General features: G+C 38.9%; 1 protein-coding gene across 3 annotated transcripts in view; it reads left to right on the top strand.

Annotated features, from left to right (window-relative positions):
• Positions 1–14,705, top strand: part of RSU1 (Ras suppressor protein 1) — a 100,526-nt gene that overhangs the window by 24,984 nt on the left and 60,837 nt on the right. For all 3 annotated transcript variants that reach the window (XM_030237605.2, XM_050971370.1, XM_030237607.2), the window contains exons 5-7: positions 242–360; positions 1,844–1,926; positions 2,197–2,311. In XM_030237605.2, coding sequence (XP_030093465.1) covers positions 242–360; positions 1,844–1,926; positions 2,197–2,311 — 317 coding nt within the window. The remainder of the gene's footprint in view (positions 1–241; positions 361–1,843; positions 1,927–2,196; positions 2,312–14,705) is intronic.

Genomic DNA, 14,705 nt, shown 5'->3' on the forward strand with positions numbered 1-14,705 from the left:
GAGTGTATAAGTTTTTAATATATTTCTGGGAATGAGAGGTTATAAAAAGGTCTGCATTGCAAAAGATTTAATATCTTGGAGCATCAAAGCCTTTTCAAAACAGGAGGAAATCTTGGCATATATTAAGTTTTTTAAGAAAAAAAAAAAAGGAAAAAACCAAACAAAACCCTTGTGACCTGTATTATTCCTGTTAGGTGAAGTGAATTCTGATGTCATATTCTTTTTTTCCCTTTACTTACAGCATGAACAGGTTAAACACCTTGCCAAGGGGATTTGGCTCTCTACCAGCCCTAGAAGTTCTTGACTTGACTTACAACAACTTAAATGAAAATTCGCTACCAGGAAACTTCTTCTATCTGAGTAAGAAACTTTTCTAAAAACTCTACAGATCTCGAGGATATGGTGCTTTGCTCTTTGCAGTTGAAATTTATTTGATGCAGACCAAAATACAAATGCAATTTTTTTCCCAATATTTGTTTTTCTTTTAATAAATCTTGAATATTTCTGCATAGCATGGCAATATTTATTACTGATATATGCTGTCATCTGACACCTTTGGACACGAGCAGACTTGCTTAGTAATGGTATGTTAGTTTTCTTCTGAGTAATACTTCCTTGGGTCCCATACTCAATTAAAACGTCATGGAGGGTTGCAAGCCTCAGGGGAGAGTAAACCATTTTGCAATGCAACTGTTGTTTGTTGAGTCTGAAAAAGAATGTATTCTTGATAGTTCATAACTAAAATAGTTTTAACAGCATGTGGGTGTTGAGGTGTCCAGCACATTAAAGCATATGCCAAGTTTACAAAGGTTGGCAGAGGAATGGTAAAGCTAAGCTGACCTTTGCATATGTTAAAAATACATACCCAGAGGGTTGACAGAAAGGTATTGTAATGCATATGTGCAAAAGGGCTGCATTATGGTTGCCTAAGCAACTTGAATTCTGGCACTTTCTGGATTTCAGCGATTCTGCTTTTCCGTGTACTATGCTGAAGTGGCTTCAGGATCAGTGCATTCAGCATCAAAGTGACAGGCAAGGGGAGAGGAGGAGTGCTGCTCTCTGAGGGATGTTGTGATTGTAACCTGGCTCAGGGAAAGCTTTAAGTCAGCATTATTAAAAATGGTCACATTTAGTGAAACGAGAAGAGGAGGAGTGAACTACGTAAGACAAATGGGATCTCCTCTGGTGGGAAGGAGAGGTTTTGCTGATCTGACCACCTTCTCTCCTGCTGCACCTGACAGCTCTTTGTGAGTCTCCATTTTAATTCCTTTTTCCAACTGTCATGTATGCTTGTTTAGTAATAGCAAGCTGCATAGTTGTGTTGGGTCATCTTTTTTTGATTAATTTCATTGAGACTTGGCATGGAAATTACGAATTATACCATTGAAGTCTTCTGTATTTCATTTCAGATCTCTTTCCCAGTGTGGTTTTTATAGAGCTTAATATAGCTGTATATTTGTTGAAAAAATTCAGAAATTTTTTAATGTCTGTTTAGGATGCAAATTGATGTAATAAATAAGAATCAGGGGTAATAAAGAGTAATGACTGTATTCTCATATCTGAGCATTCAGGCTATTTGCCAGAATCTGCCAGAGTCTACTGTTGCAGAAATTGTTAATTGTGCTAGTCCTTTTGAATATAGATGTTTTCCTGAACTCACCAACAATATAATAAGCCAGTAAATCTAAGTTTGACCTGCTTGTTATTATTGTGAGCCCTGGGTATGTCAAAGGCTTTTCACCAAATCAGGGTTATTAATCAAACCTGACTCCTTTTTATTGATTAGACCTCAAATGGTTGGGTTATATGCCACCCTGTTTATATATTGCTATTTAATTTGCAGCCACCCTTCGTGCACTCTATCTAAGTGACAACGATTTTGAAATGCTGCCGCCAGATATTGGGAAGCTCACAAAGTTGCAGATAGTAAGTAATTTATCTAAATTCTTGGAAAATCAATTCACTTTTGTAACACTTGTAGGAATGGAATCCAGTCAGTTTGAGGAGTAGTAGGGTAGGTTTGCAGGAATAGACCACTACACCTGGAACTGTTTCTTGTTTACCAGAAGACACTTGTAAATAAATTGGAAGAATTGAGCATTCAGGAGAAAGTTGGGGGCAGAGGGAGTAGAGCTCTCTTTGGGCTGCTTTATGGTAACCAAAAATCGTTCTGACTGCATTTATATTTGCTCTTAGCTGAGTCTTAGAGACAATGACCTGGTATCACTGCCTAAAGAAATTGGTGAGCTCACCCAGCTTAAGGAACTGCATATCCAGGGAAATCGTCTTACTGTGCTGCCCCCAGAACTGGGTAAGATTATGAATGATCATTTATTTATTTGACTAATAGTGATGATGATGAACTGTATTTCCTCTGAAATGATTATGCTTAAGTCATCTTAAGCTAGTATTTACTTTCCCCTGAGAAAAACTCACTTTTACACTCCTTCACTGCACTCCTGGATATGCAGGAGGAGCCAGAAGATGACATATGTTTTGTTTTGTTATTTTATTACATGTTCCATTTCTCTTGTGTATTAGTACACCTGATTGTCAATTTGTATATAGCACTTTATTTTATATAATGTATCATAAATACTGGGTCAGCAAACCCATTCTTATATTTCACTGGGTTTTGATAACATTGTTTAGATGAGCCAAAATTATATTAAGCAAAAATGACAATAGCATAAGTGGCTTCTTAGTGACTGTGCCTATACAAAGTGGAAGTTTGATCAACTAGAGTGAAATATAGCTAAATGAGAGGATTTTTTTTGTTTTTCAATTTGATAGCTTTTCTTGGGGAGCTGACAGCTCTTTAACTTAAAGCAATGGAGCTGGTTGATGTAATTTGAATTTGTAATACTCTACATTTGAATACTATGAAGTAGGAGTTTTTCTTTGAAACTTAAGTATTAATTTTGCTGAATTTGCAAATAATTTGCATTTTATGTGAGGGGCATGGTTCCTGTTTTCCTCAAGCCAGAAATTTGTTTCTAATCTTAAAATTTAAAAAAATATTTTCATTTGGAATAATGTAGTTGTGTCACTTACCTGGTTTTGAAAGCTTTCGGGGAAGCTTCTTTGTTTCTACTGGTACCTTCCACATAATACTTCCCAAAACTCAGAAGGATAGGGACAGAAATTAGCATGATAAAGTAAAATTACTTGTTTTCATAAGAACTTGCTTTACCCATTGACCCTTTACTTTAATGTGCTTTAATGTACTTTAATGTGACAGTATGCAGTGAATGCTTTTTGTTTTATAGAGCAACGTGCTTTTTTTCTGTGAATTGGGGAAGGTATTTGTTTGACTCCTATTTGTTTGCCCAGTATGGGTTTTTTTGACTTTTTCCCATACCACTAGTGGACTAGTGGATGAAAGTTGCTCTCCTTTCTTCAATTTCAGATGTTGATGTCTTGACACAAGTATACTTTCCATAGGTTTTGGTCAAAGTCATATTTATTTATCAGTTCTTGCAACAGCAACATTCAGAAGCATGTAGTGTCTGTAAATGTACTTTTCTGTAGCTTCCTAAATCATAGCTTTTGGGTTTTTTTCAGAACGTGGAAGATGAATAGTGCACTGAGTCTAACCACCTTCTTTGGCTAATTAAATATTCTAAACATCCTGTTGCCTTACAAGCAAAGCAACAAATCCTCATTAAATGGTTTTACTATCAAAATCCATCTCAAATGGACATGTTTGAAATAAAATCCTCAGTATTTATTTCTGTATTAATCTGCAAAATTCAGGATGGCTAAGGGAAATTTTTTCCTCTAAGCATTTATTTGCATTTTAGAACAATATCACAGTCTGGTAAGAAAAGGACTTGTAATTTTGCCCCAGTTGAGGTTCACTGACACAGGTGAGGTTCACTGACACAGCTAAGTTCTTGTTACCTCTGTTCTTTATTACTCAAAAGGTATTATGTAAATTGTACTCTTCTTTTCATGTATTAATTGATCAATGTTTCATTTTGCAGTCTTACTCAAGATCCTCATTTGTGATCAGTTGCCATAATTTCTGTTGTGATCTATGCCATGGAACCATCTCAAATTTTTAAAATAGATTTTGGCATATATTTCCAGAGAACATTACACTGAAGTCTACATTTGTAATCTGTGCAACTTGCAGGCATATTTACTGTGGAAAACAATGTTCTGCTTGTTTATTAAACATCTGGACACATGTTAGGGTCTGGAACACCAGACTAGAGTTTGGAAGGCTTGTTTGAGATCAGGGAACAGGCCATAGGCAAGAGTGAATCTCTGCAGTCCTGGTTTCCCTTCTGTAAACCAGGACAGTTTAGAGAAGCACCCCTTTGGAGAGGATTTTAAAGTCTGCCAGTGAAACGTGGCATGAGAGGGTTACAACCTTCTGCATGGACTGCTAATGCCATAGTTACCATCTGAGGGAGAATGAACTTTGTCTGCTGTCCGAGTTCTCCCTCCTAAATTTTTAAAATTGAATTATAATGTACTCAGAATATCCAAATACTTCTTGGTGTGCATTTTGGACACAATAAATAGCTTTTCAGTGAGCTAGTCCTGTTTGCGTTAATTGGAGCTGTTCCTGTTCCATTCAAAGTAAACAATCTTTTCTCTCTCATTATCACTTTCATAATTAAAGGTGCTGAAGGCTTTTGACTGGCTTAGTTCAGGCTCTGGTGGACAGCAGTGAGTCACTGGATGTTCATTTACTATGGAGATGGGCACAACTGAATGATGAGAAGGATCTATGTGTTACATTAAACTGTAAAGGTAACGTAAATAAGTGCAGAAGAAGGAATGAAGAATAGGGTATGAAAAAGGCCACAGACAGGCCTCGGGGTCACAGCTTTGGAGTGGAGCTACCAATAAATAACCTCCTACAGTCAGCCTAATGTCACCCAATGTGATTGAGGTGGCACCAGTACAGGGCTGGGGGAGATCATTATTATCCTCCATTGTGTTTAGCAGAGAATTCCTACTGCTAATTTAAGAAAAATATTCCTGCTCAGGAGGAAATGAAAGGACTGAAGGACTGCATTGGTCCCTGGGTGAGGTGCTTTTCTGTAAATACAGTACATGTGAGTGATGAACACAGGAAATGGCCAGGAGTAGGTGGGTGGAATTTGCAGCTTGTTTTTATCATTTGTCTCTCAAAACCCCATTCATGAGAAATGGTGGTGGGCAGTCATATATAAACTTTAAAGAGGCGCTGGCATTTTTTTCCCCAGCATTTAAAAGGTTATGTGCTGCACTGCAAGACAAATAAATCATGATTCACTGCAACAACAGAGCTGCAGTCACTTATATAAATTGCCGAGGAGGCACTAAATCTGTCGCTTTGTGTGTTCTGACCATTTAACAATATGAACGGTTTGGAAAGAAAGTAAACTAGAAACAAGAACCATATAAAATGGTAGATGAAATTAGTCACATCAGAGATGGTGTTTTAAGTTCATTGTTTGTTCATCTGGGTGGACCCCTATGGGCCACATAAAAGATTTTCTCAGGAGAATCAGGAGTGTAAGAGTAGTATATGGTGCAGAGTACTCACCAAGATGTAGCTAAACAACCACCCAGAGAATGGAACTAGCTTATCTGTTTGTTTGCATTTCTGCTATGAAAATAAATGGTATGATTTTTAAAGCCCAGATTCTAACGTTGCCTGGGTGCACTACCCTGCTCCTAACACGTGTGCACACATGTGGTTTGGTCATGTTTGTGCATATGGAAGAACAGTGATTTCTAAGAATACATTCCCAATTACCATCCTCCTTTTGCAAAATTGGATTTGGCATCAACGGCTCATAAGTTGCTGTTCAATGCTGTTCTAGTTTAGCACATTTCCTCAGGTAAAGAGAGACACTATCAAAATTATGTTAGTCCATACCAGAAAAGTAGAAAATTCAAGCCTTGTTAAAAAAAAAATCTTAAAGGCCTAAATAGTCATGTTCCTTTTTAAGGAGCATGAAACATTTTGAAAATTAAATTTGCATATCAGAATAATCAAGTAATTATTTCTAAATTTTTTTGTTTTGAACAGCTAAATTATCTTCTGTGGATAAAGGACTGGCTTTCAATACAAAGTTCAAGGAATTCTGCTAAAAGCCTCAGTATTTCCATTGCAGGAAGACCTTTTAGAATTTAGGCTTTTGAAATTACTCTAGAATTTGTGAATTAATATTATATTACGCAAAGTAGTAGCTGCAGTTGTTTGTTCAAGTAAATATTAATTGAAATAGTCGTTTACTCAGGTAATTATAACAGGCATGTGCAAACATAAGAATCACTTACTTTACAAAAGATATTTCTTTTCCAAATGTTGGAAACTTTCCACTTGTTGATGTAAATGCCAAACTTTTCTTATTTAGTATAAACTGTTACTGCATCCTGCCTGTGTCACAACACAGCACTGCTCACACCTTCAATACAGGTCATTTATTGGTCCATGTTGAAAGCCAGAACACTGGGGCTCTTTGGACAACAGATCTGAGCACTGGAACAGCTAATTGATAAAGATATGTTTCTGATTTTGAAAGTAAGGTAAAGGTGGATAAACAAAATAGTTTGTTTTCTGGGACTGCTGATATAGCAGTTATCAGTCAAGAAACAATAAAAAACATAAAAGTAACAAGATAGGTTATGGAGAGATTATTTATATAGAAAAGCTTCTCTGAAAATCTGTGCATATGCTAATTGTGTTACTCATTTAAGGTTTAAGTAAAAAAAAAAAAAAAACCACCAAAAAAACCCAAAACCAACTATGCCCTATACCCCACCACTTGCTATGTAGATGGAAACCAGGCTGAATGCAAAGTACTTGATGGATGCTGCTGTAATTCTAGCCAAACTTTCCAAGATTCAGATTTGATCTTGCATTAGTTTTTAAAATATGTAAGTTCTACAGTCACTTCTCACATAACTAGAGTGTGGGGGGGTTCTCCTCATCTTGACTGCACTCTGATTATAAGTACCATCAACATAATAGTGATGTTTCTGTCAGCAGATACTTCATCTGTTGTGTCACAGCTGTAGTAGGTAAGAGTACGGTAATTAGAGCCAATCTGAGCAAATGTTACATTTGTTGTTATATTTGGTTCATTTTATGTGTTTCATAGTACTTGAAGGTGGTTTCGCTCTTCTGAGTACTTGGCAACCTGTGTTTGAATGGAAGTTTCAAAGGTGCAGGGCAAAAGCAATACAGTGAGTCTTTTTTGAAGTCATTTTTTTAAATTAACTAGATTTTGGTCTGATAGGGACCCTTCAAAGAGAGAATGCTCTCTTGAATTCCTATGTAATTGAGAATCTCAGGGGAGTTTCTGATGCTAGAAAAAATGTGCAATATATTTCAAAATAAATTGGGATGCTTATTCTCTAAGCCTGTAATACTTCCTGTGCCATTAAAGTGTGTTTGAAGTTAAACTACTCTGGCATCACATTAATTTCCTTTGTTCCAAAAGCCATCTGCTGCGTACTGTGGTTCTTGGGTTTCTTCACTGGGAGCGCTTAGTGGTGACTGTTGGTCTGCCCTTTGGGATCCCAGTCAGCACTGGACATTTGTTACACAGAGCAGTGAAGGAAGTGGTATTTCCAGCACAACATTTCTTTCAAAGAAAGAAATCAGTGAAACTTAGCAGTACTTGTAGGTCTTCTAGTCAATGATCTTGCTCTTGCCTGAGGAATGCGGGGGAAATTAATTTAATCAAGTTGTAAGTAAGAAAGAAATAATTTTTGAATGTATTTTTTAAAATACATTTTGAAAATACATTTTAAAGTAATTTCTTGGGTTTTTGTTAAAGTGCTTGTCCTGCCTTTCCTTTTAGCTACCAAGACAATGGCACCAGCTGGGCTGGTTGCCCTGGTGCCTGAGATCTATGTATGGTGGAGTTCAGTTCTTGAAACAGCCTGATTTGTCATGTGGCAGTACAAGCCATTACCAGAGTGTTGTTAGGTGAGGAGTACCTCATGTGCTGCACTGAATAAGTTCCTGTTTTATGACTTTCATATGTGAATGTTGTTATTATTTACTCTTTCTACTAGTTTTCCTGGTAAGGTCTGCTGGTTGTGTATTGTGATGGTAGAAATTTGCAAGGCTCTCTCCTTGTTCTCAGAGAGTTAACCTCTCCTTCTGCCACCAGAATGTGGAAATGTGAGTTTGCCCAGCTAGGTTAGGGCTATAATCTGTCTGTATTTAATACCTGAAGTGTGGTTTAAGTTGGTAATTCAGCATTTCATCCATCCTCTTCTCTTTCCCAGGCTTCATCTTCAGTCCTGACACATTCTGAAGTGTCAGACTTTCCATTACACTTTGGTATAAAGATTCTGGCTGACCTTTGCATTGATGCTGGAATTTTGTATAAACATCTCTGGACTACATTCACTTTGTTTTAAACTCTCTACTGTGAAACATGCTGGAGGGTAAAATTCTCTTCCCATACAATTTCAATAGCTGTAGCTGAGGCAATAGCAGTTTGCCCTGTAATACTTTGCATTTACATCAAGGGTAAAGAATTCAAGATTTAGTTGGTCTGTTTTCACTTGGTCTATTTAAGCTATGTTCTTACTAAGAGTTGAAGGAAATGGAGTAGCTGCTATGGGATCACAGTATAATCAGACTATTTAACCTATCAAAGTGAAGAGTGAGAGAACACTTGGCTGCTGATCCTCACTCCCTGCATGAGAAGAAAGCACTGGTGGTCTTTCTCCCTTGTAGGTGGGCAGAGGGAGCAGGAGTTTTCTAGAAATAAGTCAGCTTAGTTCAGCTTGGAAGTAAAGAATGTATTTTAACAGTGATGAACCATTAGAACAAGACACAACTGGCAGAGTTTCCAGCTCCTGATGTTTTTCAGACCAGATGTTTTTCTGTTTGAAATGTGTTTGTAAGCACTTCAGTTAATGAACTGACACAGATTTACTGTTGTATGTATTCAGGTCAATGCTGAAGTTGGGGTCTCATCTCCAAACTTGTCATTGGAAATCATCATGTACATCTAAGAAGTTGTAAGAATAACATATGATGTTGTAAAGCCTGTTTTAACTCCCTGAAAGTAATTGTAAAACTGAGGCTGGACTTTGACCTCAGTGTTTGACTTTCAGATTGCTCCCTCAGCCTTTTCTTACGTTGGGGCTTCCTGTCTAACACTCACAGGGGAGATGGCAGGCATTCCCATCTGTGTGGTTAGGAAAGGAGCCAGGGGAAGACTTCCAGCCTGCTTCCGTGGGATGGATGCTCTGGGGTAGCTTATTTATTTGCATGAATCTGATTTCTTGTTATCTGAGACTTGAAACTTTTCCCATATTATGTAGAACCACCACAAATGCTATTTCAGGGTTCTCTGAAGAGCTGGTGACTTGAAGTGATACTGTTAGACCTTCTTCAGTATGAGGTTGTAGGGTTGAGAGGGCAGAAATGTTGCTGGGATTGATCTTTTGGAGGCATTTCAGTCTAGTTTTAGATTTACTAAACTTAGTTGTTCTCTCTTAGTGTACAGGAGCTCATCAATAAGCAAATTAGTATTTTTGACATATGCTGTGGAGATGTAGATTTCTTTACCATACTGAATATTGCCATATCATACAGGAATATTTCTGCCAGTTCCAAAGAGACTGAGTCACACTGCACTTAGGTACAAGAAGACTTTGCTCTTTGTTGTCTTACTGCTCCTTCATAAATACTGTTTAAATCTACTGTCTTCTGTTATTAATCCTTCAAAAGTGCTATGTCTTCAAAGCAGAAGTGATCTTACCTGTTTATAGTAATGGTATGAGTTGCTGGTGCATAACCTTACATGTGCTTAAGATTGGGGTAAAAATCATTGTCTTTTGATAATATTTTGTGGCATAGAAATGAGTTTATATTTTCATTTTTTTGACATAGGTGTTAAAACATCATTCACAGTTAATTGCTTTGGTATCCTTTTCACGACATAATAATCATTATATTTCTTCTACCCCCACACTTTAAACAATCTCTCTCTATTGAGACAAAGCAAATGCCACAAAAGTAATAAAAATTATAAGCCCTGTAGTGTAAAGCAAATCTAAAACAAGCCAGGACAGACATATTTTTACGTACAAGATAAGTTTAAATTTAGTGCAGTGGATTGATCTCTTACTTAGCATTTAATAAAACAGGATTCAAAGGTATTTATATCTAAATAGATTACTAAAACTAATTTTGTTCCTCCTGTTAGATGTATGACAAAGAGTAAGACCTTTGTGTTGTAAAGGGAAAGAACGTTTGAATTGCAGTCTTAAGTGGAATTGCTCAAAGGGATGTGCTACAGCTTGAGGACTCTTCTTGAGGTCAGTGAAGAAGAGTCTAGGCTGGGAGGGGAGTCAGAGTATCAAGAGGGCACAGATATGAAACTCAGCAGTACACAAGCTAAAAATTATATCCATTGATTTTAATGAAGCTCCACTGGGGATGAGTTTAAACCATTACAAGGAAGCGTTGATCTGGCATTTTTCAGCTAGGATCGTGTTTCTTATGCTGAATGCCAATGTTCAGTTCTCAAATGTCAGAGTTGTTTAATTACTTAATTTCACCTTTTAATTTTTGGAAGTATTTAAAGTGTTGCTGGGGGCATTCAAGTGAAAAGGACAAGCCAGGTGTGTGTTCATTCTGTTTCCTTCTGTAAGTATTGAAGTAATGCCTATCTACACTAGTAATACCTTACTGTACCTCCAATATACATCCACTGGGTAAATATTACACACTTTGTATATCATCCATCACAAGAGGATGGGGGGCTTGTAGCTGTATATGTCAGGGGTGCTTGCAGGCTAAGTCTAATGGACAGAAATAGCCTGGCAGGTCTGAAGGCACCCTTGGCTTTGGTGATGGTTAGTATTATTACTGGCTCTGACGCTCTCTGCAAATACCACTGTGGGAGGCAGCATTTGATTTTCTATTCTAAGCTCTTTTCTGACCATTGGAGGCATTCAAGCAAAACATGAATGTTCTCACAAACCACTTTTTATTTCATCAAAACTGCAGGAAAATAAAAAACATTAATGATAATGTTTTAGCTGAAGTGCAGGAAAGTGTAGGTTCCTTCTTATCCTTTAAATATCTCTCAGGATGAGGTGTGCCCCTTGTCACATGAGGTGGCCCTTCTGCCCACCCATGGCTGTAGATGCTCTGAGTTTAGGAAGTGATAAATGGTGGTTTTTGTTAATGGATGACCTAAGTTAGAGCACATTAAAATTAAAAATATGCACACTTTGATTTTGCACTTGAATTCTCAAGAGTTTTGGTGTAGATCTATTTACTATAGCTCCCAGGTGGTAGCTAGCAAAGAGATTTGGGCAGTAGACAGTTTTTTGGTCTGCACAGCTGAGTAGTTGGGCATTAGGAGCAATTTCATTTTGAGGTGGGGTAAACAAAGAAGTTAAATCACAAGGATCCAATCAAACTTAAGGGTTCAAGATCATCTTTAGATACAATGAGTACTGAGACAGAAATAAAAATGCCAAGATCAGGCATTTCTAGGATGACAGAGATGGCTCCTCTTAAAAGGCTTTTGGTCATTCTGTGCAGGTCGTCCACAGCAGTCAGCTGTTAGATCTCTGTTCTTTCCTTTTCCAGATTCTGTTATCTTTTTAGTGTCCACTTACTGATAGCAGCATCGTCCACCTTGCAGTCTTCCTCCTTGGAAATCTATATTTACTCAAGATAGAGTAAAAAAAGTACCCGTTGGACTTAGAAGGTTCTTTAAGCGTGTTAAACCTGGGTTCTGGGATGTATAGTTTTGATGATTTATTAGAATAACTTTAGAAGCACTCAGAAATAATTTAAATATAGCATTTCTGTGCCCTAGCAAAGGGGCTGTGCTGACTAGCCTTGAAGGTGGCCTGTTCCTCCTTGCTTACCAGAGGCATGTGACTGTGATGCCTTTCAGTGGAGCTGATCTCTTTCAGTATGACAAAATAGCAAGAACTTTAAGTCCATAATGAAGAAATACAATTTTAGTGAAATGATTATGCCAAATTACAGAAATGATAAATATTTTTAGTAGGTAGATGTGCATGTAGGACAAAACAGCAGTGACCAATGCAGTCTCCTATCCCAGTATATTTTGTGATTGAATCTTCGATGCTGGAGTGTTACTAGAGGTAATTCTGTATTTTGCTTACTAAAATTATCTGAGGGATTTGATGTGATCTGTGAAGCAGAACAGTATATAAATTTCTGAAAGCCCTGGAGACAGTGTTCTGCTGATGCTGCTGTTAGACAATATGCATGAAGGCACATCTGCCGTGGCTTTTTCCCTGGCTCTGGTGCTGCAGGGGTGGAATAACAGCATTTTCTAACATGGTGTTGCCATAAAAAAATCACCTAGGCAAGGAGGCTTTTGGGATTGGGGGTTAGGGACCCATGTGTGAGGTGTCCAGTTGCTGGGCACTCCTGTGGGGAGCCTGGTGCCAGAGCCATTGCTTCAGGCAAGTGTGATCATCTCTTCCACACTGCTGGATTTGTCTTGTGCGCTGCAGCAGAAGGGTCCATGCAGTGCTCCCTGTGTGTTTGGCTGCCCCAGCACATACTGTTCCTGAGATGTTACTGAAACTTTGGCCTTGTGCTTGGGACTCCTGGCTGTCCTGCAGACATAGTAGAATTAGGTATGTACTCCCTCGATTCGTGGATTTTTTAAGCACAGAAAGGACACCAGGGTATGGTCCCAAGCACTGTATGGTGATGCAGGAGAGACACATTTCCCTTTTGTCTCATTTTTAGTTATGTGGCTTCTTTGTGCTCAAATGGCTTGCCTTGCATCAGGAGGGTTAGACTCCATTTTCTACTTAGTTCTGATGAGGTGGGGCACTCTTCCTGTAACTTCTTATCCTGCTTATTTTTCTGCCTTTTTCTGTCTTTCATTTCCAGATGGAAATTTTGGTATCCAACGGTGAGATTTTTAAAGCTCTGGTTGCCCTGTCCTTCCTGTCTTCTGTAGGGCAGCCCTCTTTCACTCACCTGCAGAGCACCTGGTGCTTGCTATAAGGACAGACAAGTTGTTCCTTTTCTCACTACCACACTTGATTAAATTCTTCACTTAAAATCCCTAGGCTCTCACTCCAGCTCTAGGTGGCCAGTGGGATGGGCTGCCAGGCCAGCTGCTGCTGGCAAGTCTCCCAGAAGGACGTCCTGGGCAGGAAGGGCTGGATTTTGGTGCAGATGCTGAATTTTTTCCTCTGTAATTAGATTAATTGGGGCCTCTGCATCCCACTGAAGGTGAAATGAAATATTTGTACCTGCCTCCAGTGTGTTTTAGGAAAAAAGAGAAGACAGGAAAATAAAGCTATTACATTGGCATGGGGGCCTACAGGTTATTCTGCTTGAGCAGTCTTGGTTTTGCTGTAAGATTCCTTTGGTTGTAGTAGAGTAGTAATTATTACAATTAATTACATTTAGATGGGCCTTGTGGTATTTGAAATGGAAGTGAGCACACTGTACTGTAGGAATGGAAACATGCAGCAGCCTTCCCTGGATGGTAGATTTCTGACACAGCTTGGGACAAGAGGATTCAGCTGAGACCCCAGATATTGAGATTTTGGGCGCATGTGATTTATTCCTTTAAGCAGCATTGAACTTGACCTGTGATGGGGCCAATCTTGCCTCCCCAAATTTAACTGTTTTTTTATAGTATACACAGATTGATCATTTTTCCTTGATGCCCCACCTACAGAGTGCTTGCAGTGTTGGTGGTTTTGGAGAGCAGCATATAGGATTTTTTGCAGGTAATCAAATAGGAAATCCAATTTGCAATTGCAAAGCAAGCCCCTGAGTGATGCATAATGTTCCCAGCAGCCCCGGTCAGAGGGTTAGGGCTAATTGCCACTCTGTCCGGCTTCCCCAGCAGCCTCCGTGTGAGATCTGGGTGGTGAGAGCGCCAGCCCGCACCTTCAGCCAGCACAGATTTAGACACACTGCTTTCCAGCTTATTAGGTCCTCTTTGTCACAGTACTTAATCCTTTTTCCTGATCCTTGTTAGAACAGGGCTGCCGAGTCCCCTAATAAAGCAGGCGAGGCGCACTGAAGCGTGCGGCGCGGGCGGCTGCCGCCTGGCTGACGGCTGTGGGGGCTCAGGCCAGCCTGCCACAGACAGCTGGCAGATGAGCTTGTTAAGGTAACGGTGACTCCTGACTCCGTGATAGGCTGCTATGAGATGCTTGGCATCTTTTCACACTGTATAAAGGCCTGTCTTTAATTGTGTTAACCCCTTTTACAGAGAGGAGTACACCAAGGATTAGCTGTCACGCAGAATGTGGAGCCAAAGTGAGCAGTGAGCACAGGGCTTGAAGCAGCTCCCCTTGCCTTCACTTGCACAGACCCTTTCATTTTGGAAAACTGTGGTGTCAGGTTGATTTCAGATTTCACCAGCAGCTTGGCTCAGTCAGTCTTCAAAACCCTGTAAATATTTTTTGTTTTGTTCCCCATAGTTAAAGATTATTTTAGCTTATTGTGGTTTAGTTATTGTTGATTTACGGGGGAGTGGTAAGCCTCTCTTAATTATAAAATTCATGCCAAAAAAATTAAAAATATGCCACAGATTTCTTAATTTAAAGAACACGAGAAAATATTTCAATGATTAAGCTGTCCTGGAATTCAGCCCTTTGTATCCATAGTCATGAGGAGTTAGAGCGGAGCACGTCCTGTTTTTGGGCTCGGGTGGTAAACTTTTACAAAATGAACAGAAAAGCCCCGAGCAAGCCCA

This window comes from Serinus canaria, chromosome 2, assembly GCF_022539315.1.
Source record: "Serinus canaria isolate serCan28SL12 chromosome 2, serCan2020, whole genome shotgun sequence".
Lineage (NCBI taxonomy): Eukaryota > Metazoa > Chordata > Aves > Passeriformes > Fringillidae > Serinus > Serinus canaria.